Source organism: Aplysia californica, unplaced genomic scaffold (assembly GCF_000002075.1).
Source record: "Aplysia californica isolate F4 #8 unplaced genomic scaffold, AplCal3.0 scaffold00013, whole genome shotgun sequence".
Lineage (NCBI taxonomy): Eukaryota > Metazoa > Mollusca > Gastropoda > Aplysiida > Aplysiidae > Aplysia > Aplysia californica.
In genome coordinates, this window is record NW_004797283.1 from 431,037 (window position 1) to 455,084 (window position 24,048).

The 24,048-nt window shown below is 38.2% G+C and overlaps 1 protein-coding gene across 1 annotated transcript; it reads left to right on the forward strand.

Annotated features, from left to right (window-relative positions):
* The first annotated feature begins 254 nt into the window (after window positions 1-254).
* Window positions 255-20,748, forward strand: LOC101864496 (probable ATP-dependent RNA helicase DDX41). The gene is made up of 15 exons (XM_005090127.3): window positions 255-590; window positions 6,070-6,165; window positions 7,835-8,111; window positions 8,520-8,594; window positions 9,740-9,800; window positions 10,183-10,392; window positions 11,186-11,339; window positions 11,752-11,888; window positions 12,535-12,697; window positions 14,310-14,513; window positions 14,832-14,928; window positions 16,843-16,992; window positions 17,584-17,655; window positions 18,771-18,881; window positions 19,766-20,748. The coding sequence occupies exons 1-15, from the start codon at window positions 576-578 to the stop codon at window positions 19,900-19,902; spliced, it is 1,959 nt and encodes a 652-aa protein (XP_005090184.1). The 5' UTR covers window positions 255-575; the 3' UTR covers window positions 19,903-20,748.
* Window positions 20,749-24,048: the final 3,300 nt, after the last annotated feature.

Below are 24,048 nucleotides of genomic sequence, written 5' to 3' on the forward strand. Positions count from 1 at the left end.
TGGCTTTATGTGTGATCTGCAGCAAACAGTACAGCAGTTTGACCCCTGTAACAGTGCATCTGTGTGCGGGAGTGAAAGTAAAAATTTACCGCATTTTTTTTTTATCGCCTGTCTAAAAAATTATCCCAAACCTACGCACAAAATGAAATGAAGTATCATTTCATAAGTGACAAATCATTAGGTATGCGAAAAAAATTTATTCCGTAAATGAATGATGGGACGATGATGAAGAGCTCGTTTGCTTTGAGGAATCATTTAGTGGCCAACGTATCAACAGCGTTGTAAAACCAGACTAGGCTTAAATCTTGATCAACTACACTACACATTCATTGCCTGGAACGACGTTATAACTTTTATTATCCATCAGTTTTTTGTTGTATTATCGACAGATAGTTTTGATATTGCACATATAGATCTAACTGAAATTTGAAATTTTATTGTACTGGTAGGAACAGTTGTCAAGGAAAAAGTCAAAGCGAGCAAGCAAGTAAATTTTGCTGGGCAGAGGGGCAGAGGCAAGCCCAAGCCAAGACGGGCCAAAGCAAAACCAAAAAGTAACAGAAGAAATCCCAAGCATGTCTCTAAAACGGGTGAGTAATTCATTTGTCTTGCAGGCACTACTTGGATATGATGGTCCTGACTTTTGTGTAGGCCTACTGAAATATCGACTGATTTAATATCGGTATCAATGTTTTATTATATTATATAATAATATAATTAATTATAATATTTAGATCTAGATCTATATCTAAATCTAGATATAGATCTAGAATCTAGATATCTAATCCAGATCTAGATCTAGATTAACTCACTTGCTACTGGCCCCTTTCACCAGTCACAAGCGTTGAAGACTGTACTGACTGGCGTTTTGGGGAGTATTTCAATAAACGAAGTGACTATTCGGACTCGAGTCCGAATATGAAAAAAAGTTATTGGGACTCTGATTCTTGTCCAGCATGACATCACTTCCGACTTCCTGTGACTCGTGACTCCGGCTTCCTGTCCTGCCTCACTTGTGACTCGCCTCAGGATGGGGAAGGACCGGGACCACTTCGAGCAAAATGGCGTTAAATTGTGCCGGAGCCGAGTTTTTATATTATGATGAATTTGAGGCCGGCCTGAAAAGTTAGAGAGCTTCTAATAAATGTTTATTTGTCAAGAGGTCATCAGAAGCAATTAAAGATGGTAGCGTGTGTCGGGGTCGGATGGGCGGCCTGCACATGTGTGGCTGTGTGTGCGTGTCGGGGAAGGGGAGGGGGTTACTATGGGTCCGGGCGTTGAACGTCGCATACGCGTCAGTCCCCCCCCCCCCCCCCGGCAACTGATCATTATTACAATAATAAGCTAGTCTTGACGTAGATCTACGTTATGAATTGGGCGCTGGGCTATGGAATTAAAAGTTGCCGTATGCTCGGCTCTACACAGCAACACGACTTTTTCTTGGTAAACAATCCAAATGACCCAGGCTTGTGTATACATTTGAACGAATCAGTCTTTTTTAATTTTACACAGCTCATAATATGCAGGTGCCAGGAGATCTGCTATTCTTCAATTTTACCTTTTTCTACAACAAAGAAAGTGGGAACATGGGTGGGGGGGGGGGGGGGCGTATCAATGAGGCGATGGGCATCGGATCGGCAGACAAGGTGTGGGGGAAACTAAAAAATGGCGGAAAATTGGAAGCACTGAACGTTAGATCTATAGAACGAAGACACTTCCTTTTTTCCGGACCCGTGTCCGAATAATATTTTTTCTTATTCAGACTCGAATCCGAATATTATTATTTTTTTATTCGGACTCGAGTCCGAATATGAAAAAATGTTATTCGGACTCGAGTCCGAATAATGATGGCCTTCAATAAAAGTCACCACAACTCTGAAAATTACCCTATTGTAATCATTTTTTGACACATTAAAGTTACATTCAAGCTTAATCTAATACAAAAGACTAAAGTTGTTTAAGTGTAATTCTTTAATTTGTATGATTTTTTAAAAATTGGCATGAATTTGATTTTCCGAAAAATTTCCAGAGACATGACAGGTAGAATGAAATTCACAACAACAACAAAAATAAAAGTTCAAAGTGTTCTGATTTGATTTGTATGCATGTGTGAGTGTTTGGTGAAAATATAAAAGCTGGTCTGTGCGTTGATTCAGACCCATACACTGAATTACACGAGACAGATGTACGGCACGACGTTGTGATTTCGTTGCGCAAACAACTCAAGTACTAGTGCTAGATCTAGCCCTAAAACTACGACTCGGGCCGTGTTCGGGTACATATCCTGGATCCCAACTATCAGACACATCATATTGTGAGACACTAGAACTAGTACAACGTACAGAAGTATCGAAAACGGCGAAATTATGTGATTCTTGTTCATGTGACTTCTTCGACCGTTACTACGACGCGACTGTCGGATTACTCTCAGCTGTATAGAAAAAAACAAAGCGCGAGTTCCGGTCAGTTCAACCCCAGTTGGGGTCACTGTCTTTCACCTTCAATAACTTAAAAACTACGGGCCCCAGAGATACGAAGCGAAGTCTAAGTAGCTCAGGCTTGGCCAAACAAGGGTACGAGGCGGGTCCCGCGATCCGTGCGTGATTTGTAGAGCGAAAAAAAAATTCCAAAGTTGGTCACGCAGGGCATGTGGGAGCCGTCGCGAGCGTCACGGCAGGGGTCACGCAACTGTTGTGTGAACCGTCTGAAGTGAGTTAATATCGGTATCAATGTTTTATTATATAATATTTAGATCTAGAATCTAGATCTAGATATCTAGATCTAGATTTATATTAGATATTAGACTCTAATATCTAGATCTAATCTAGATCTAGAATCTAGATCTAAATCTAGCCTACAAAATAAGCTGTAAAATTCTGCTTGTTTTTCACAAGGCAAGGTGGGTTGCCCCCCTGACTTTAAAAAAACATTGGGGTGTTTCAGGGGGATTTGACCGCGATTTGATGTTTTGCGATTAGGTTTGAAAGGCTGTCTCTCTGGCACGCGAATCAAAAAGTAATCGTTAAGATTTACAACCAGAAGTAATCGTCGTTGGGGTCAAAACTAGATTCTAAATTTTCTCTGGGTTATATTTCCCTATCACAAAAGTTAGGTCCGCCATATCAAGTAGATCTAGATCTAGTGCCTGTATTGCAGTTTTGTTGTTTTTGTTTTCCCAAACTTAAATTTGCTGGATTGAACTTTGGTGGACCCACTAGCACAACAGTCATAGTGGAGCGTTTCAGGGGGGCTTGGCAACAATAACAATTTAAACACACATCTATAGATCTAGTTCTAGATCTAAATGCAAAACAATAACATCAGAGCGGACCATTGCACAGCAAGGCTCAAAAGTAGTTCCACAGTTAGTGTTGGGTCCACCAAAGTTTAATCTTACCCTTAAATTTTGCAAATGGTCTGTTTATAATGAATGTAGAAAATTGAGTTCAGTGACATGCGGCTTATAATGGCTTATTGTAGAATGACATATATCTGCCTGATTTGCTGATTTTAGTAATGTATTGTCATCACATCATCGGATACCTGAGACTATTTTTAAAAGGCGGTGGAGATACCAATTTAAAGATTCTCTGCTACACGATCTTTGGAGATACCGCATTGAACGACATGTTGGGTCAGTGGCTTGACATATAAAATCCGTATCGATGTGTTTCGCTCGTTAAAATTTCACACTTGCGGCTACTGCAGCACGTCATCCATGCTCTGATTGGTTGCTGGTTTTCCGGTATGTTAATATTTCGGAATTCCGGTACTTGGACATGGTGGAAGATCGCTTAGATCGTTGATGCTCAGAACAGTAAGCACGCTGATGCTTGAAATTGAAACTCGGTAAACGCAAAGACAATAAAGCACGCAAAAATGTAAAGACGCCGGAAGATTAACCCCCCCCCCCCCGGCCCGATCAACAATGCACAGAAGATAAGCAGCAGAATCATCAGAGCACTTCATCATATTCCATTTCCGCTATTCCTGGAAAACCGTCGCACCAAAGCGTAGTGCCATCAAAGATCGTGTAGTAGAGAATCTTTGATGTCACGCGGTTGGCTTTATTTAGATGTAGTCACGTGGTCAGAGAGGTATCCCGGTCAAGCAAGATGGCCGCCTTACCTAAAAATAGTTTGCATTGTTCTGCGTTCAGTCGCATTTTTCAGTGCACCTGTAGATCATCAGTGATCCTGCTGGTGCTATAATGCTATTGCTGTAGCAATACCCACCGCGCGCGTTTTGTTCTGCCGATTTTTGGCCCCCGCCGCGGGGGTGTTTCGTGGGACGAACTAACGCAAAGGTTGTTGTCTTCTACTCGCTCTCACACCGCTTCTCGTGAATGGATATGAATGAAACTTGGCAGCCAATCAGAAAAGAAGTCAATCTAGTAGTATGCAGTTTGACAACTTTGTACGAAAGTGGTTGATGTGGTGCGCTTTGAAGATTTTTCGGAGATGTGATTTGTCAAACTGACTGATATGTTGTACACCATTTTTCTTTATTCCCTTAAAATTTCATGCTTCTGTGTTTAGCGGTTTTTGCGTAATATTTAAAAATGTGGGAGTAACTAAGCGAAAAGCGGCATTGCCATTTGCGCGTGCTGGGTGAACAACCGGCGGCAGGGAAATTTCCACTGAGTGGCGTCATCAGCCATCTGTCGCCTCGGGCGCTACAAACGAGGCCCCGCTTATTTGAACCGGAAAGGGGGGTAAGAATACTTGAAAACGAAACGGGGGCCTTGATAACTTGCATTTTTGTTGCATTTTAGTCACAATACAATAGATGTAGTTATTTTTATTTGCTTGATTGCATGACAGAAGAATAGAAAAAGAAAAGCAAACATCTTGAGAAGTGGTATGCATTGTGTTTGCGTTATGAAAGCCTATTCCCCCCTTTTGGGAAAGCACACACTTGAACTCGTCCTGTGTGCTCTGTTTGGAAAAGTGAGGCATTAATATTGTTATTAAAGAGTATGGTACTTATTTAGTCCAGTCTGGGAAGATGGTCCCGTTTATATATTGTTATCGTTCACGCGTGAGTGCGCGCGCGTGTATGTGTGTGTGTGCGTGCGTGAGAGAGAGAGAGAGAAGGGGGGGGGTGGGGGTGTAAATATATTACATTTATAGTATGAGTTGTAGCCTACACATGCGAAATATTCCCATGACTTGTAAACTATATTATCTAAACGCATTTTAATCTACCACACAATATGACACTGTCCACAATGAATACACAGAGACGATCTTATTTTCTATTACAAAGTATGCATGCTTTTACTAGTAGAGAACTGGATTTATTTGACTAATAAACCCAGCTCTCTACTTACATTTTTGTGACAAATTGATCCAGAGCATTGCTTAGCAAGGAGGAACCTTTTATGTTGCCAAGTTTCATTCAAATATCATGACTTTGGGAGAAGATATGACTGATAATCTTTGTAAATCTGTTAAGAACGCCACTTTTTTTAACCTGTTAATGTCTTTACAACTCAAAAAGTATGATAGATATTAAAAATCTGACAGCATGACTAGATTCTGCATTAAAAACTGTACTAGACTGCCAAGTTTCATTTACATACTCCAAGAAATAGGCGAGCTATGACAAATATTGTCTCAAAGCGCACCGAAAACCGCCACATTTTTACCTATAAACGTCTTCATAACTCAAAAAGTAAGATAGCTTTGAAAAGTTTGAAAGCAGGACTGGATTCTGCACTAGAAAATGTACTGGGTTGCCAAGTTTCATTTAAATACTCCAAGAAATGAGCAAGTTATGACGAATATTGTCTCAAAACTCACCAAAGAACGTCCCATATTTTGGGGTTTTTTCATTGTATAAAAGTGTACCAAAAATTAATTGCATAAAAAATTCGTAACTTTTTTATTTATTGATAAATTTCAAAAATTCAAATGTTCCATGCTCTGTGAAGATACAGCTACAAAATGCACCTATTTGCAAACACTTTCTGCCAAAAAAAGGTTTTTCGTGGTCATTGCTAATACTATACTAGCTGTATTGCCTGTCATTTTTATTTTTTTATTTTCCTCATTTCATTTCTTGTAGAACCTGAATGGAGGGAATGATGATAAGCAGGATGATTCTTCTGATGATGAGAACTACACACCTTACATCCCGATCAAGCAACGGAAAAAAATGGAGGTGCGTATATTTGTATAATTAATATATATTCTACTGGGGACATGGCATAAATATCCCCGTGCTCTAAGTTAGAAAAAATGCAGAATGTTGGACAAACAGGAGTGACCTCAACGAAATCTGTAATCTGTTGTTAGTGAAGAATTGGTACTACATCAACTGCTTTGAATCTTAGACTTCTGCTTCAAGCACTTTTTATCTTCACCCTGGAACTGGGATAAGTGAAACAACGTTCAATATGGACCCCAATACTATTCCTTAGGAATTTGTCAGATGTATTTATTCGTTCTTTTTATAAATTTTATCTTTTCAGACCTGCCACTCATCCAGATTTAATCGGGATATCCCGATTTTTTGCTCCAAATCTCATTCCTCGCGATTTTCCCGATTTCGATCGCGTGTATTCCAATTTTTTGTCCCAGTCTGCTGTTGTGCCGGATCTTTCTAAAAACTTACTCTGCCTTCTCCTTTATTGGGGAAGCATCCGTCGAACTTGTTGTCAGTAGGAACTCGGAGCACTATTTCCCGAAATATCGATGTCACATTTAGTAGTTGATTTGCCCCAAGTTGTGTGTGATCTTTTCCCGCACTCAGGATTCTCCGATGATAGCCTGGTAACTGTTACAATTTGGGACATTTAATAATCGATAATATTTGTAGTACCGCTGTTACTTTCAAAACAAGCCTTGTCCGAGATCTGGTAACTGCGTGTTCCCATCAAACACTCGGACGAGCGACAGCCTTTCTAATCCTTACACAACTAACTGTAACTGCGGTGACAAGACTAACATGCGGCTGTTGTCGTTGCTTTAGTTTGAACACTTGAGGGATAAGAAATTTGTTGGTACATTTGGTCGGTCGGCCACCGTCGATATCCTAGAAGTAGAACAACTGTCGCTCGTCCAAGTGTTTTGTGTGAACGTGCAGTTAGTCGGACTCGTTAGTATAATTGTTTCAATGGCACATTCGCGTCATGTGACATATCATCGCCGTGTGAGTTCTGCGTGTCGGGGACCGTCCGTTGACGAGGTCAACTTAAGTTTATTTTGGGACTTATTGGTAGGGGGGGGGTTATAGACACTTGGACTAGGAGTGCTTGATGCGATGCTTCAGGATTTACCTAAAATAATGATAACTCGCACGAACGCATGCGCGCACACACACACACACACACACACACAAACAAACAAAGACACAGAGGGCATATAGGCCAAGGAATTTATGGACACCCCTGGAAAAATTTTAAGTCAGCTTTGGCAGTCACCTTGGTGATTTGCTGCTGATCCCGATTTTTTTCACCAAATCCCGATTTCTTTCTCCCTGAGATCCTGATTTTGAGGTTTGATAGAGTGGCAGGTCTGTCTTTTGTTCTTCATCATCATCTTTTTGATGATACTTATACTTATTATTGCCTGATGGACTTTTTTGAAGTACCATTCCAAGCTAAACAAACGAAGGATGGGAACAAATATTCTAGCTTGGTTATATTTTTCAAAATTGTCCTTGAGCTTGTTTCTTTCTATGCAAGTTTGTTTATGTTGTCGATTTGTTTGTGTACCAAGGCTTTTTTTTTCCTTTCACAAAAACTGAGATTGACTAGAGAAGTAGAGTTTGACTACAATTTTCTGTAATAACTGATGCACTTTGGCGTTTTTGTCCTCGGCTGTTTCAGCTGATGCAGCTCAAGCGCAGACTTGGTCAGGTTGGAGCAATTAAAGAGGAAGAAATGATGAAAACAGAAAGCAGTGGGAATGAAGAAGAGAGAGACCTCTCCAAGCATCCTCTAGCACAGGACAGCGGAAGTGAAAAGGACCCGGGCGATTCAGATGACAACAAGTCTTCTAAAGATGATGATGAGAATGATGGAGGAATCCCTGAGCAGGACCTTGGACCGTTGGCTCAAGTCAGCTTGCTTGATCAGCATAATGTGTTGAAGAAGAAGGCTGAAGGTACTGATTTCTATAGTTAATGCTTGGAAAATTCTTCTCATTTTTATAGCTCCAGCAATGTTCAGGTTTTCAACCTTCAATCAATAGTTGCAAAGTGTCCATGCCTGTAATATTTTTTATATTCACCTTTAGAATAAAATATTTATATATTCATTTCTGTCCTAAGTACATATGTACTGTTGAAAGAAGAGATTGAGGCTTTAAATGAAATTACAGTTTCATCTTTTTTGCACTGTCATTATTGCCATGGCCCTTGACTACAGATAAAATATTGTAGTATCTTCAGGGTAGTGTCTCTCAAAGTTTTGTCTCTTTTCAGACTGATGCTGTCGTAGTAGTCGACATAATAAAAATATTATATTGCGGTCTTCCTTGGTTATGTATTTACTTTAATGTTTTATTTCACAGCAAGGAAAGAGACAGCAAGGGAAAAGATGCTGAAAGAGGAGGAGAAAATTCTTGAGAGTGTTAAGGAAAAAACAGGTAAGCTTTAGATCATTTTCACTTCTTTGTTCAAGAATGATTTAATAGTATTTCTTCTTGCCCCTGTACACTCTACTATTTTAGGGGGGGTTATTTAGAATTACTAATTCTTTTCGTATAGATTTAAGAGTAATTCACATAAGTGTTAGGACATACTCGCTCTAAGGAAATCACTTTTTTTTTTGCATTTGTAAAATCACATTTACTCCTACACCCATGTACTTATATGGACACCCTTCCTTTTCAAATACTCTAGCACCCACATATGCCAAAATGCATTCAGATATTTTTACAAAGACACACTATTTCACCTTCTAATAAATACGGTAGAAGTTTGACAAAAGTTTTAAAATTTTTTGTGGAAAAATTCTGTTAAAGCACCTCTCCTGCTTGTGTTGTATCCATGCATCACAATCTTGCCTTGGTGTTGCCAAGCTGCTAGTAAATATGGTACACACTTTGCGCATCCACGTGAAGCTATGAGCCTTGACTCTCCTTGTCATTTGTCTTCGTACTGGTATGGAATATGCTGATGGAAATATAATAGCCTCTTGCACTGCATTTCATGAGACAATAAAGGATACCAGTGCTCCATGCAAAAGAGATAATCCTTGGGTTAGACGTCTTACGAAAACAAATGTGTTGGGCGCTCATCAATTTTGGGGCATATGGAGTTACTGGTATCATCTGAAAGGTTGTTCATTTGCCTTGCTTTCGATGAAAGAAATATCCAATTTATATTGAATTGAGTCCTTGGAAACTGCAAATTTACATTTTTCGTGCATTTAATCAACATTTTTCCATAAAATCCACACGTAAAAGTGTTTCTGAACATAAGGTGTTGAGCCTTAAAACAAAAATTCGAAAAAATATCCCAAACTGTCCGAAAAATGCTGATTTCTTCGATTTCATTATTTTGACAAGCGCCTGATTTCACCAAGATGCCTCTCAGATTTTTTAAAGAACGACTTGTCTCAGTGATTAGCTAGAAAATGTGAGTGCATGTTGTATGTGTCTTAAACAGTGTATTTGTAGTTTTGTTATGAAATTAAAGGTGTGGTGTAATAAAATAAACAGACACTGAAAGATGTAATGAGAAGTATGTTTGGATGTCATTTATATAATCTTCCATTTTTATTTTTCAGCTCTGATGGGTGTGGCGGAGTTGGCCAAAGGTATTGAATACACAGACCCTATCAAAACAGGGTAAGTTATGTACAGTGTAAATAGTGAATAGACATAAAAGTTTACATACAGTAGTACATGTATGCGAATGTCTTCACTGTCATGCTCAGTGCGAAATTTGCCTTCTTACGGAGCATTAGTTGAAGTTGAAGGTTCACAGTATTCATACATTTTGTCAATGTGAGACAACAAAAGATCAAGAAGATAGACTTAAGGCTTCCACATGGAACTAGTGTTTCATGTTTCATACTCTTACTCTGTTTGAGAAAAGAATCTCTATAAAGCTTTAGCCCATCCGATAAGATGTGCATTTGCAAGGAGGTGTATAATGAAATTATTTCATATTTTTCCAAAAGCTGTTTACAGAGTGTGGTATTTTCAGCAATATATTTTTTTTCCTCAGATGGCGGCCTCCTAAATACATACTAGAGATGTCGGAGGAGAAACGGGAAAAAGTCAGGAAAAAATATCATATCCTGGTGGAGGGTGAGGACCTGCCACCACCTATCAAATCTTTTCAGGGCATGAAGTTCCCAGAACCGATTATCGAAGCCTTGAAAAAGAAAGGCATTATTAAACCTTCACCTATTCAGATACAGGGAATCCCTACTGTGTAAGTGTCTTCCAGCAATTAGTTTTTCTTTCTGCATGAATTATTTCAAGGAAATACTGATTCATTTATTTTTCAATTTTGAGTTCATTGGGGTCTTTTAAAATTTTCTTTTTATTTCAATCTTGGCTAAAGCCCTGTTTCAAATGACCATGACCTCTGTGTTAACTTGATATGGAGACTAAAAATATCAGCTGGAACAGGATTCTTTCTTCTTCTCGATCGCACAGCTGGTACAGGATGATCTAGGTCATCTGAAAGTGACATTTATAACGTTAAGTGGCGGAGATTTCCTTTATTGTTGGTTGCAGGAAAGTCCTGATACAGGCAAGTCGTGCACATGGAATTACTGGGCAATTTAGGTAACAAGTTAAATGCATGTAACAGGTGATGGTGGGAAATTTAGGACAGAATGAGTAAAGTTCTCTTTATACATCTAATACCCACTAAAATTGTATCATCCTCTCTACTGTACAGTGCAAAACTTATTTTTATTAATGATTTAGCCTTTTGATTGGTTCTGTTTAAAGTTATTTATACCATTATGGCAGTGCATTACTGAAATTAAGTTAACTAATATCAACAACATCATTTCATAAATTTTAATTCATTAGAAGTGAAATTTCTTTTTTCAAAAGAAGAAGGCATGTACGATAGTTCTTTTCACAAAAAAAGAATTCACCTGCTAAAGATTTGAAAATATTTCTGCACTAGAATACACAAGTAATGGGTTCTGCTTTTCTCTTTTTTTGTCCAATGTGTGTGTTTTTATAATCTCTTATTAAACTTTTTTCAGATTGAGTGGGAGAGACATGATTGGCATTGCCTTCACTGGGTCAGGCAAGACTTTGGTGTTCAGCCTTCCTATTGTCATGTTCAGCTTGGAGCAGGAGAAAAAATTGCCGTTTGTGAAAAAAGAGGGCCCATACGGACTCATCATATGTCCTTCGGTATGACTTCATGAATATTTTTGTCTTTTGTTTTTTCCAGTTTGTTTATGAAAGGGAGAAAAAAATGGGAGGAAATTTCTCAAGTTACTAGTTACTATATCAGTGTATACCTACTTTTTAACATTTCTAAAGTAATTTTTTGTTTCTTCTAGGTAATACAAAATAGTGTTATTTTTTATATCAAGTTTTTGGTGTATGTGATTTTAATTGATTTTCAGATAAACGTTTTCAATTTAGGGGCAATTAGTGCACATTGCATTTTGTTAAGGAAAGGTTGAATATCTGTTGTTGTTTTTTTAATTGCAACAGAAAAGGGGTTATAAGAGGAAAAAGTTGCTGGTGTTTATAGTAAAACATTTTTTGGTTCTCATTGGAGTAGAAAGACGATCTTAAATTTTTTTTTCCTTTTCAGAGAGAATTGGCAAAGCAGACTTATGAAGGCGTCAAGATGTTTGGGGAATGTATGGAAGCAGCTGGCTTCCCTAGCCTTCGACCAGTTTTGTGTATAGGAGGCATGCCACTGAAAGAACAGATGGAGATTATCAACAAGTAAGGAAGTAAACCTGAGCAGATATGATTATTATCCTGCAACAGCACATATGCTCTGGAAAAGTTATAAAGCAGTTGCTTTGAGCAGAAAGAATTAACCATTTTGTTTGATGAGAAGCTAATGGTCATAGTCATAGTAAAATGTCTTCTACTCCACTCAGTAGTCAGTCACAGTGCTTGGCATATTGTTGGCCAGAGGAACAAACTATCCAAGTCTGCTGACATATTTTTTAAAGGAGAATGGAAATAACAGATTTTCTCTCTAAGCTGGCAGTAGAATGTAGATGCTTTGATCACATGAGGGTTGGACACATTTATATTGGTCTGAGGGCTGTGAGATTTGGAGAGTGAATGTTAACGACGAGCTCCCAAGAATATATATATACACATTGAAGCTAATAATTTGTAAAGTCCAATGCAAGAACTGCATAGAATTTATGTTTAGATAGTTTGTATATTATTGTTATTATTATTATTATCATTATATTATGCAAGTGCTGATGACATTTATATGACCTGATTGTGTTGCAAGTGCTGTAAAACACTTACAAAATCTGTTAAAAATCTGAAACAAACACCGTTAAGAAAAAAATAATAGTCTTATCTGTACTTCATGAAATGACGGTTATACCTGCGTCTGTTTCAGGGGTACTCATGTGATGGTGGCCACACCAGGACGACTCATGGACATGCTGGACAAGAAAATGGTCACTCTCGACGTGTGCCGTTATCTGTGCATGGACGAGGCTGACCGCATGATTGACATGGGTTTTGAGGAAGATGTCAGAACTATTTTCTCATATTTCAAGGTATGATTGATAACCAGCTTTTTTATCCCTAGACTAAAATAAAAATAGATTGCATTTATATAGCATTCTATCCCATACAAGTGTAAGCTCTGAGCACATTTATTATGATATAGGAAATTGTAGGAATGTTACTGCTCCTGACGATATATATAAAGGTAAAAATTTGATTTAGTAAAGTGGTTTGTACAAAAACAATACAGTCGAACCTGTGTAAGACGGCCACGCATTGCTGAGGAGAAACGTGGCCATATAAGAATTGTTGTGGGGTTTTTGGGGGGATCCAATTTATTTTTTAAGTGGGGAGGGGACGAGAAGATTTTCGTGAGGTTTTTTTTTGTGTTCGTTTTATTTTTTGGAATTATAGTTTCGCGCAAAGCTAAACCAAAACAAAGTGTCAGATGAGGAAGAATGAGTGCCATAGTAAAACAAACAAATGGGTCGCTACCACTCGGCGAACAAGCGGCACTTCTGTTGAGAGTTTGTGTTGGCATCTGTTGTTTTGGACTGGGTTTACGGACTAGGTAAATAGTGACCACTCATCCCACTTACGATTTGTGTTTGAATTGTGGGTAGGACTTATAGGTTATGATGGATCAAACGCTTCCCTCACCAGCAGCTGAAAATTTATTCTTGTTACTGATTGGTCAACTTGAGAGCTACCTAAGCCACATGATTGGTTCATTTATCGAAGGGACTTACAATAACAACAGGTGAATGGATTGTGATGGCTCGTCCACAACGTCAGGGGCCAGTACATAATTTATGACAATGCGGCGGGCGATGAGAGCTCTTAAACAGGTATTTTTTATTGTAGGTTGATAAAATATTTTGGGCAGGTAACCGTTTTACACAATAAAACTACACAGAAAAAATGCAAGGGGGGGAATGCAAAGTGGCTTTCTGCTAGGGTGGCCGTATTATACAGGTGGCCATCATGGCAGGTTCAACTGTATTCATTTTAAAAAGGAAAATAATACAGTACAGTTTGTTTACCACTTATCCCAACATAACTCTAATCGCATCTTATTCACAACCAAAACAATACTTACAATAATACAATAATAATGCAACGTGCTTAACAAAATCTCTCTCTCTCTCTCTCTCTCTCTTTCACACTCTCTCTCTCTCTCTCTCCCTCTCTCCTCTCTCTCACACTCTCTCTCTCTCCCTCTCTCCTCTCTCTCTCTCTCTCTCTCACCCTCTCTCTCTCACACTCTCTCTCTCACACTCTCTCTCTCTCTCTCACTCTCTCTCCCTCTCTCTCACACTCTCTCTCTCTTTCTCTCTCTCTCTCTCTCTCTCTCTCTCTCTCTCTCTCTCTCTGTGTGTTATAGAAATTTATATTAAATCCCTACATGCATGACAGATTTATCCAAGACCTGAAGTAATCTTTGTAGTATTCAAAGGATGTGGATCTGCTTGTTGAGATTTCTTTATGTAGAAGAGAAAGGACTATTTCTGGCATGTCACTTGGTAGTGGACAGGTTTCTAAATTATGAAGTCTCTTGTTTTCGTCATATTATATTGTTAGTGTTCTATTCTTTTCCGACTTAACCACTGTTTCTCCCTTTCTAAAGTTAATCCCTGTTTCTTTTGTTCTGCTCATGTATAGGGTCAGCGACAGACTCTGTTGTTTTCTGCCACCATGCCCAAGAAAATCCAGAACTTTGCCCGTTCTGCTCTTGTTAAACCTGTCACTGTCAATGTTGGCCGGGCGGGAGCTGCCAGTTTGGACATTGTACAGGAAGTTGAATATGTCAAGCAGGAGGCAAAGATGGTTTATATCCTACAGTGTTTGCGCAAAACGGCACCACCGGTCAGTCATCTAATGAATATATATGTTTGGTTTGCTGTAAATAGTACATGAAATTACAAGCACACTGATTTTCTTATTTAGTAATTAGCTTCACAGTATTATAGTAAATGCTGCTTTTGACTGAGAGGCAAAAACTTGTATTCAATATTTTCACCAATTTGTTTTATGAAAAGTGTCAAATTTAATGTAGTTTATTATAAAGATAATGTAGTTCATATTTAAGTAATTTCTGTTTTGATCTCACATTTGGGTAATAATTTTTTTGCTGACATTTGTTGTTTTTTACCTACCTTGAGTAACTGACGTTGGCTATTTCAGGTTTTGATTTTTGCTGAAAAAAAGCAAGATGTGGATGCCATTCATGAGTATCTGCTATTGAAAGGTGTGGAAGCTGTGGCGATTCATGGAGGGAAAGGTATGCTTTGTGCAACATTAATTTTAGGTTTGATTTTCAATGGGGAATTTATAGTTAAATATTTTGGGGGGAAAAATAGTCACTGTAAAGATATAGATTGCATTTTCTTCCCATGTTTTGAATGTCCTATCATCTATAAATAGGAACGACGAAAGTTAAGTTCCCTGCCTTACTGAATCTACTGCAGCTCAAACATCACTTCTTAAGCTTTTTTTAAAATTTGCTTTGTAAAAGACAAATCAACGGCTAGGTGTAAAACTCCGTCAAACACCATTTTTTTGTGGCGTGTGGTGGAGTCTCACACTAAACTGAAGTGTTTTGGGACAGTTTACTTTTCTGTACTTACTTTCATAATTAAATCTTCTCTATGTCAGTCTTAGCAGGAGTTTTCTAGTATGTATACCCCGCTTTCTTTTTCATTTAATTTGGGCAGTATTGGAGGAGGTGCAGACTTTTGTGTACCTTTAAATAATGGGGGAGGGATGTGTCCTGGTTTCTCCTGTCTCAGAAAATTCCATTTTTATTGAAACAGATTCCTTGACTTTGTAAAGTTTATATATAATAATAACGCAAGGTCATGAAGAGTTCAGTTTAGTTAGAAGTTTTATAATAAAGCATGGTATTTCCGTATGAAGTCTCTCTGTAAATCAGAAGTTGCATTTTCATATATAGTCTAACCTGTCGCAAATGACCACCCATTGTCCAAAAAAAAGTGTTTATCTTAAATAGGTGGTCTTCTTAGACGGTGTCATTATAATAGCAAGAGAAAATGTGTGTGGGGAGAAGTTGGAAGTGGTCATTTGTCAGAACAAGTGATTGTCTTGGACAAGTGGTCGTTACAACTGGTGTGACTATTTTTTCTTTCTTTTAATCTTTGTAAAAAAAAGATAGCGTAAACACGGCCTCGCAGGCACTCGCGGCCTTCCGAGCATATGGTATCGGTGAAATTGGGGTACTTCAGATCGCTGTTTCTTTGCTCTTTTGCTATAAAACACCAAATGCTGTACACCGTGTAAAGGTTCAGCTTTCCCTCGTTTCAATGGTGTAAGTTGTTTATGTATGTCCAATTATTAGGAGTTGGAGAATCGCCGTGGAAGGCGAAGCCCTTTGCGGTCGGAACGCGTGGTCGACTGGTTGAAAAATTGACGCGCATTCAAATGCTTCGCAGAAAGATTGATGATTAAATACTGTCTTTTCATTGGCGGAGAACTGTAGAGCTTTGGACGGGCTTTTCCGTGGTATATTTTTGGCCTTTGGCGTTTAAATAGAAAGCCTTTACACGAAATATGTAAGATACCAGCTCAAAAAAGGTACCAATAGAAAGATCAGTTCATTTTCTATTAGAATAAAGTAATCGTCTTGGATTATTTTTTCATCAATCCTTCCACAAAAATCGGAAAGCATGGGACCCCCCACGCGGGTACACTACAGTATAGAACCGACTCACTCGCCATGAGGGGGGGGGGGTGCCCGCCCGGTCAACGCTTGGTGTTTTTGGCGAAATAACGACAGATCATCATGTTTGAGGCGATAAAATAGTGATTTGTAATGATCTTACAGCCTTGAAAAAAATTATGCTCCATACATCTGTTATAGTGATTGTACTCTGTTAGTGTGGAGATGTTTGGAGCACTTGGTACTATCTTATTAACTGCCGAACATGGGGTTGCAGCCAGTGAGCGACTTTAACAAATTTGGTCAAATTTTAAACAGCTACAATTTTCTTTAAAATTAACTGAGAGGTTAAAGAAGGGTACTGAAATTCTCAGGAGATTTAGACCTTTCATATATGGAATAGATAAATTTAGCATACCGCTACTTTTAACATTTAGTTTCTGGTACCTAGTAAAAGCAGGTCAGTCCAGTTGCTATGCATATTTAGTACTGAAAGTTTATTCCAACCTATTTAAACAGATCAAGAAGAGAGGAGTAGATCTGTGGAAGAATTCAAGAAAGGACAGAAGGACGTGTTGGTTGCTACAGATGTTGCCAGCAAAGGTTTGGACTTTGAAGGCATTCAGCACGTGATCAACTATGACATGCCCGAAGATATCGAGAACTATGGTGAGTCAAAGGCTGTTTTTGTTTTAACAAGAGTTTTACAGCTCTTGCAACACAATTAGGTCATGTAAGTGCCAAAGATTACAAGTATTACAAGAGAATAACAAACACACAAAAAAGGAGGAGAGGTAAGGACGATACCTGTTTGAAAGGAGAGAAGGGGCAGACCAAACCAGAGCGCCCAACAAGCACCCACAAGAGTCACAGACTAAGTACTCGAGGCTTGGGAGGGACTGTTTGCAAGTCTTTTATAAAGATACTAACTGCCATTTTCATTTTCCCTAGTGATATTCCGTTATGATTTTGTTTTGAATTTTCTTGCCCTTACTTGTGAAATATAACAGTCTGCCTTATAATATATATTCAGGAGCTCCATTTTCTGTTCTCATTTTTTTTTTCTTCCGCCGGATATATATATATATATACACTATGCATAGGAATTTAATTCCTGTTTCTTTGAAATGTACCTGAAATTGACAATTGTCTTGAAAGAGTTCCACTTTGTTTCTGGCTGTCCTATTTTATTTTTCGCCAACCTCTCCTGCCTTTGAAACAGTGTCAATAAAAAATAACTCGATGGCAATTCATTTACAGTTCACAGAATTGGAAGAACAGGCAGAAAAGGTCAGAGAGGAGTAGCTACAACGTTTGTCAACAAAGCTGTTGGTAAGTAACTTTTCTTTTAAGGGCTGTCCTTACAAAATAAGTTTTTGAAAGTTACAGCTTTTGATTTGTCACCCTGTGTTGCAATGTACGAATGTATTATGCTGGCACCAAATTTTAAGCAATTTTCAAGAGATGTTTATTTTAGTGTTGTCCTTTCACTCTAATTTGTATTTGGGTCTTTGCACAATCAACGTGCTGCTGTGATAAGTTTGTCAAGTTTTCAGTTTAATTAAGGAGGACCCAGTCCTGCATTCTAAACACACCAATATAATTTTATTGCAACCTCTGAAGACTGATCCTGGTCTTCTGATTGAGTCTGCACTTATACTTTTCCTTTTAGAACTACCATACATTTGTCTTCATTCCATAAAATAGAACAGTATAACACGGATAGGTCGAACACAGAACACTTGTAATCACGCATCCGTTGAACTGTGCCTGCAGACCCGTTTTTTTCTTCTTCTTTATATCTTTGTAAGTTATCCCTCGAATTATTGATGTCTCGAACTAACGAGGCCGGTACCAAGGAATTCGAGCTATCCGTGTTATACTGTAATTACATTTATATAGTGCATATCCATGCCCTACAGCATGATCTATACAGTTCCCAACTGAGGAATCCACGAAAAAAATGGGCATAGTCACAAACTGGAAATTGTGAGGGTGTCAATTTTAATAGCTTGTGGACTCATAACTTCCTATTTGTTTGATTGGAAAATCTAGCAACAATAAGCAACCAACAGTTGAACAGAGATAGTTATGAGTCAACCAGTGTTCAAAATTGATGCCCTCACGATTTTCAGTTTGTGACTATTCCTGTGTTTTCCGTGGACTCCTCAACTACATGTATTAGCTAAAATCAGATTTTCTTATGATTGCTTTTTTAAAAAGCTGAAATGAATTTTGCTTTGAGTCTTATTGTCGCAAACAATGTTTGGGGTATGAGTGCATTTTCAACATGATAAAATTAATTTTGTATTTACCTTTTACGTTATAACATTTAATAACGAACATCATCAACTCATGATTGCATCAGGGTCCTGTTGCTGAAGAGAATTGATTTTGTATTGTGAAACAAAAACTCAGAACATAAATGTTCATTATTTGACTTTCAGACGAATCCATTTTGCTGGATCTGAAGCACCTGCTGATCGAGGCGAACCAGAAAGTCCCGGCCTTTCTGGCCACCATGGAGTCAGAGACGGAGAAATACCTGGACATTGAAGGTAAAAAGATAACTTCTACTGTTTATATTGATTGTTTTTTTTAAAATATTTTCGGATCCACTCAGTGTTCAGCGTCTAGTAACTGCTTGCTGCACATGCTGTTGGTCCGTGCTTTCCAACCGTCTGTCTTTAACTTTTACTGAAAGTTTGGGGGTGTTTGAGTTTGTTTGTAATTTTTGTCAGCCTTTTAGTTTATCTTGGTCTTCCTCTTTTCATTTATTTGTGCCTATATAAGTACTTGTGTATTGTCTTTCATAATCACTGGAAGTAGTGGTAGTTGGAGGGCATTCTGGTAAAGTTCTATCCATTTACATACGTGTTCTTCTTTTTAGTGTTTTTATCATATTCTAATCTGTTCCTGGCAAAATGGGGCAATAATAGTCAACTATTCTTACTTAGACTGCAACCTTACAGCAGCTTTCTTCTGAGAATATATTTTATGGTGTAATTTTTACCCTCTGAAAAAAAACAAAAAAACACCCAGTTTTGTTTTGTTTTTTTGTGATATACTGAGTTCTTATGTTCTCCAATTCAAATATGGGAGACTATCTATCTTTATACACATTTTGGTGTCTGCCCTTCATAGAGCTATCTGTGAAGAAATAAGGATTTTTAGAAACTATTTTCCTTTTTTTTATGCTCTGAAATAAAATAAGACTTACCTGGAGGTGTTACAATGTATTCAGCTATGATATGTACAGTTGGTGATTTACAACGTTTAATAATACGGTGCCAGTTTTTATCTCTTGTGTTGAAGTTAGGTTCACAATAGGGGACTTACTTCTCTAGCTTGAAATAGTAGCCTTGATGATGGATGATCTCTTTGGTCTTGGTGCTCATTCGTATCCTCCGGGACGTAACACTTTGGGTTTTTTTTATTTCAGGTGAAGTGGGTTGTTCCTATTGTGGAGGTCTTGGCCACAGAATCGCAGACTGTCCCAAACTGCAGGCTATGCAGAGCAAACAGGCGTCTGGCATTGGACGGAGGGACTATCTGGCTCACAACAGTGCCGACTGGTAACAGTCAAGAGCAAAATGTGAAGTGTGAAGGCATTCCTCAGGAGAACGTTTCGACTTGTTTGGGTTTTTGTTTTGTGACAGTCGTGACTTTTTCCGAAATGAAGCTTAAATTGCTGAAAGTATTAGATTCTCCGAAAAGTAAAAGTTTTATCTGTGCTCAATTTCAAATTTGAATGGTATTAACATTTTCAAAGTCAAAAGTTAAATTTATATGCTGTTCTTTACGAAAATAAGCACGCAAAAAATGCTAGGTCAAAGTCTTTAAATTCAAAGCGGCATTATGGTGCATGACAAGGAATGTTCTATGCATAAGAAGAAAACAGAACTAATTCACTTACATGCTATCTTTTATTTCTTTGATGTGCAGCATTGTCTTCATACCTGAGATGGATAAGAGTGAAAATGAACAAGTGCGAATGAGACTTTTGGTGGGTTTTTTTATTTCAAAAAAATTCATTGTATGTGGACCGATTGAAAAAAGACAGGCTGCTTCATGTTCACCATTGCATCGGTAATCTGTTTTGTTGTACACTTTAAATTTGAATTGTTTGTTGGCTTTTTAAAATCATAATTGTTTTGTAAATTTTCTTTCCTGTATCGGACAACATGTAAATAAATGGTATGATACCGGTATTATGCCCTTTTCAACACAGTTTGTGTATTTCAAAGCCAGGACCTCTAATTTGATGCTCTTCCCCGAAGGATAGGACTGAACCAAAAGATAGAGAGCCACAACAAAAAATGGTTTTTTTTAAAGAAAACAACTGAAAAACACTGATAGGTAAAATAAAAGTAAGTTGCCTTTGTGATTTCAGATTTGTCATGAATAAATATTTGCCATGTTACAGTCTTTGTTGCTATTGTTTTTATATATATACATATATTCAAAAATATGATCGTGAATACAGTGGAGTCCGCTTATACCGAACATGGTTAATGTGGAAACACGGTAAACCGAAAGAAAATTATATCCTCGATTATTTTTTTTGAGCTGCTTATATTTGTGGCACGACATGTTGGTATCGGGCGATCGTCAATTTTTTAGCATATGGGGTTTTTGGTATCGTCTTAAAGCCTGTTCATTTGCCTTGCTTTTGGTGAAAAAAATATCCATCTATGTTGAACAGAAGTCGAGATATTTGCAAATGAAGGATGTGAAGGTCGCCTAGTTTCAGATGTAAAATTAGTGAGAAAATGACCACCAAAGTTTGGTAACTTCCGTAGATTGAGAGGCCTTGAAAACTGAACATTTACATTTTTTGTGCCTGTAATCAATGTTTTTCAGTAAAGTCATACAGAAATTAATGTGTTTTCAAATGGACATAAACAGTGTTGAGCGCAAAAAGAAAATTAAAATAAAATTGCCCAACGAGTGGAAAAATGCTAGTTTCCTTGATTTTATTATTTTGACGAGCGCCTGATTTCACCACAATGCCTCACACATGTACTGAAAACCCAGCTAAAGCAAAGAAAATCTGAAGGAAAAAGGTTTTGGTTTTAGTGGACTGCACAGTATTTGAATACTACCCAATGCAGCATTCGTGACTGTGAGCAAGGTTAAAACGCCAGGATTTACCGTGCCCTAAAGGAGTACTGGCTTTTCTGGTGAACAGTAAAGGCCACATGCAGTGCAGGAGACTTGAATGGGGAGAAAAAAAACTTATCGAGTATCTCAAGTCTTGCTGCTCTGATGTTGTATCCGTATCATCCCTGACAGGTAGCGTCAGAAGACTGCTCCCTAAATGATCTAAATTGTGTCGATGGTGACTTAAAAATGTCTCTACATTAAAAAAAAAAAAATTAATGAAGGGGTGCTTTCTGGATGCCCATCCGTCAAAGGGTGAAGGAAGATACAAATGGCCTGTTAATTGTACTATCATTCTGAGCCTACTCTGCTATAATTTAAAAGATTTTTTATCTTGTTTGGACAGTTTTGATGTTATGTGTTTTCATCATTTCATTGACGGTCTGGTCACAACCTTGTAAGTTACGTAACTGTACTTCTCTCCTTTCTTTTTAATTTTATACAATCACACCTGTCCAAGGCAACCACCTACCAAGGAGAAAAGTGGTTATCTTATTCATAGAATGAAGCCACATTACAAGCAAGAGAACGGGGCTGAGCGGGAATGAGAAGAAATAAAACAGATATTTCTGTTTGAATGGCCATACTATGAGCTATTCAAACGCGAGTCGTCGCTAGCTTTGAGAAAGACTATGGCAGAGATGCCAACCACAGGAAACCGAAATGAGTATTGGGAAATATGAAAATGTGTATTTTCAGAGGAAAATGTGTATTCCCCACGACCGACCGACCGACCAACCAGTAAAAGTAAAATGTTCAGGGTGTCCAGCAATATTTCCTAAAAAAAAATTACTAGCTCACCAGCTCGAAAAAAGGAGCAAACACGCGTACAATATACATGTATCCAGTCAACAACATGTTAGTGTTCAATGTCGTACAGGGGTCTTGTTTGACTTAAGTATTTCAGTCTGTTATATAATATTCCCCTCTCATTATTATAAAAAATAAATCCTGCTTTGAGAGTTCGGAAGGGCCTAGAACAAGATTTTCGACTATCAAGAACCAGTCTGGGTGTCATGATTCATATTATGAACTGACAGACTCAAATTATTGCTCAACTCAAGAGAAAAGCAATAACTTGAGAATGGCTCAAGTAGACCCGTGCACTGTGAGAGTTGTAACAACTGTGGTAGGGCAAGATGCAGTGACACTGAAAATCTGCCAATCTTGAACAGAAAGCTACAACATACACCGTAGGTATAATTTACTATCACCCATCCTAGTAAATATAATTTACTATCACCCATCCAATGAAACGCGAACACTTTATTTCAATAACACAGACTTGCAAAGTGTGAGGAGTCCCGATTCTGCACACGGCCTGCACCAACGCACGCTTTGCAGAAAGCTCTAATCAAAATTCAGAAAGGTGCTTCCAAGTTTTTGTCCTCTGGTGTTACCGGCAAAAATGAACTTACTGACCACATCGGACTTGGTTTTCAAATATTATTCCAGTTCTGCGATACTGATACTATTTTGATAAAAGAGGGACTTGAGATAATTAGGTTTACTCGCCAAAGCTGAATCTCATATTTTTCGCATTCCAGTGTATTTTTTCATGAAAAGTCGTATTTGCATATTTTCGGCAAAAAATCGTACTAAAATACGTAAAATCGTACTGGTTGGCATCTTTGCTATGGGCTATTTAATTTCACTACGTTTCGTCTCTTCCCGCTCGGCCTTGGCATCGCCGCTCATGGGTCACATCAACATGTTCTATTACCTCCTGATAGGAGTGTCTTGTGCCGCTTCCCGAGCCCACTTCGCATGTACTGTTCATTCAAACATCTTATTTTTACCTTCACACTATTTCCTGCAACCAGCTTTAAGTTCAAGATCTGAAGCTGCACTTCAACTGGTATCACAATTTAAATCTATTATAATTATATAAATTTAATCAAATTGACACTTCAATACATGTATATATATATGGAAGTCAACACAACAGTTGAGTTTATGTGCAAGCAAGAGAAACCTCTTCTTTGGAATAAAGAACACCAAGACTTAAACAGAGACCCAACACGCCCGTCAACACACCAGTTTACACCTCGGCTTTTTCCCGCTAGCTTGCCCCCTATTTCCTGCTTGAGAAAAGCAGCTCCTTGTATGGTCACCTCCAAGTTTATCGCTCATCTCTTCATGCAAGCCACAGCTAACGCTTGTAATGTGGCCTCACCCTTAGTCCGGTGAGTTTCTTGAATAGTGTCATTGTAATATCTAAAAATGCAAGGGGGAAGTGGGAATCAGTCGTTTGAGCAGGTGATTGCAATGAGCAGGACAGGAGTTTGACAACAGCCTACTACTTCTACAATGGAGATCACTTAAAAACTTCAAATAATGGTAACCTGTAAGAAGAAAACAGAAAATGAGTATCCCAGATTTTTGTCTTTGTAGAAAACAACTGATTACCTATAAACCAAAAAGAATTTTGACGATTAGTTTATCTATTTTTCACTTGCGAATACTCTAGATCTAGTAAAAACTGGAACTTGAATCTCAGTTCAAGCAAACGTGTCTTCAAGCCACTTGTGTGCCCAATATGGGTATGGGCGGGTAATCATT

Coding starts and splice junctions, on each gene's coding strand:
- LOC101864496 (XM_005090127.3), top strand. Junction 11,889..12,534: donor CAGATGGAGATTATCAACAA/GTAAGGAAGTAA, acceptor CGTCTGTTTCAG/GGGTACTCATGTGATGGTGG. Junction 14,929..16,842: donor GGCGATTCATGGAGGGAAAG/GTATGCTTTGTG, acceptor CTATTTAAACAG/ATCAAGAAGAGAGGAGTAGA.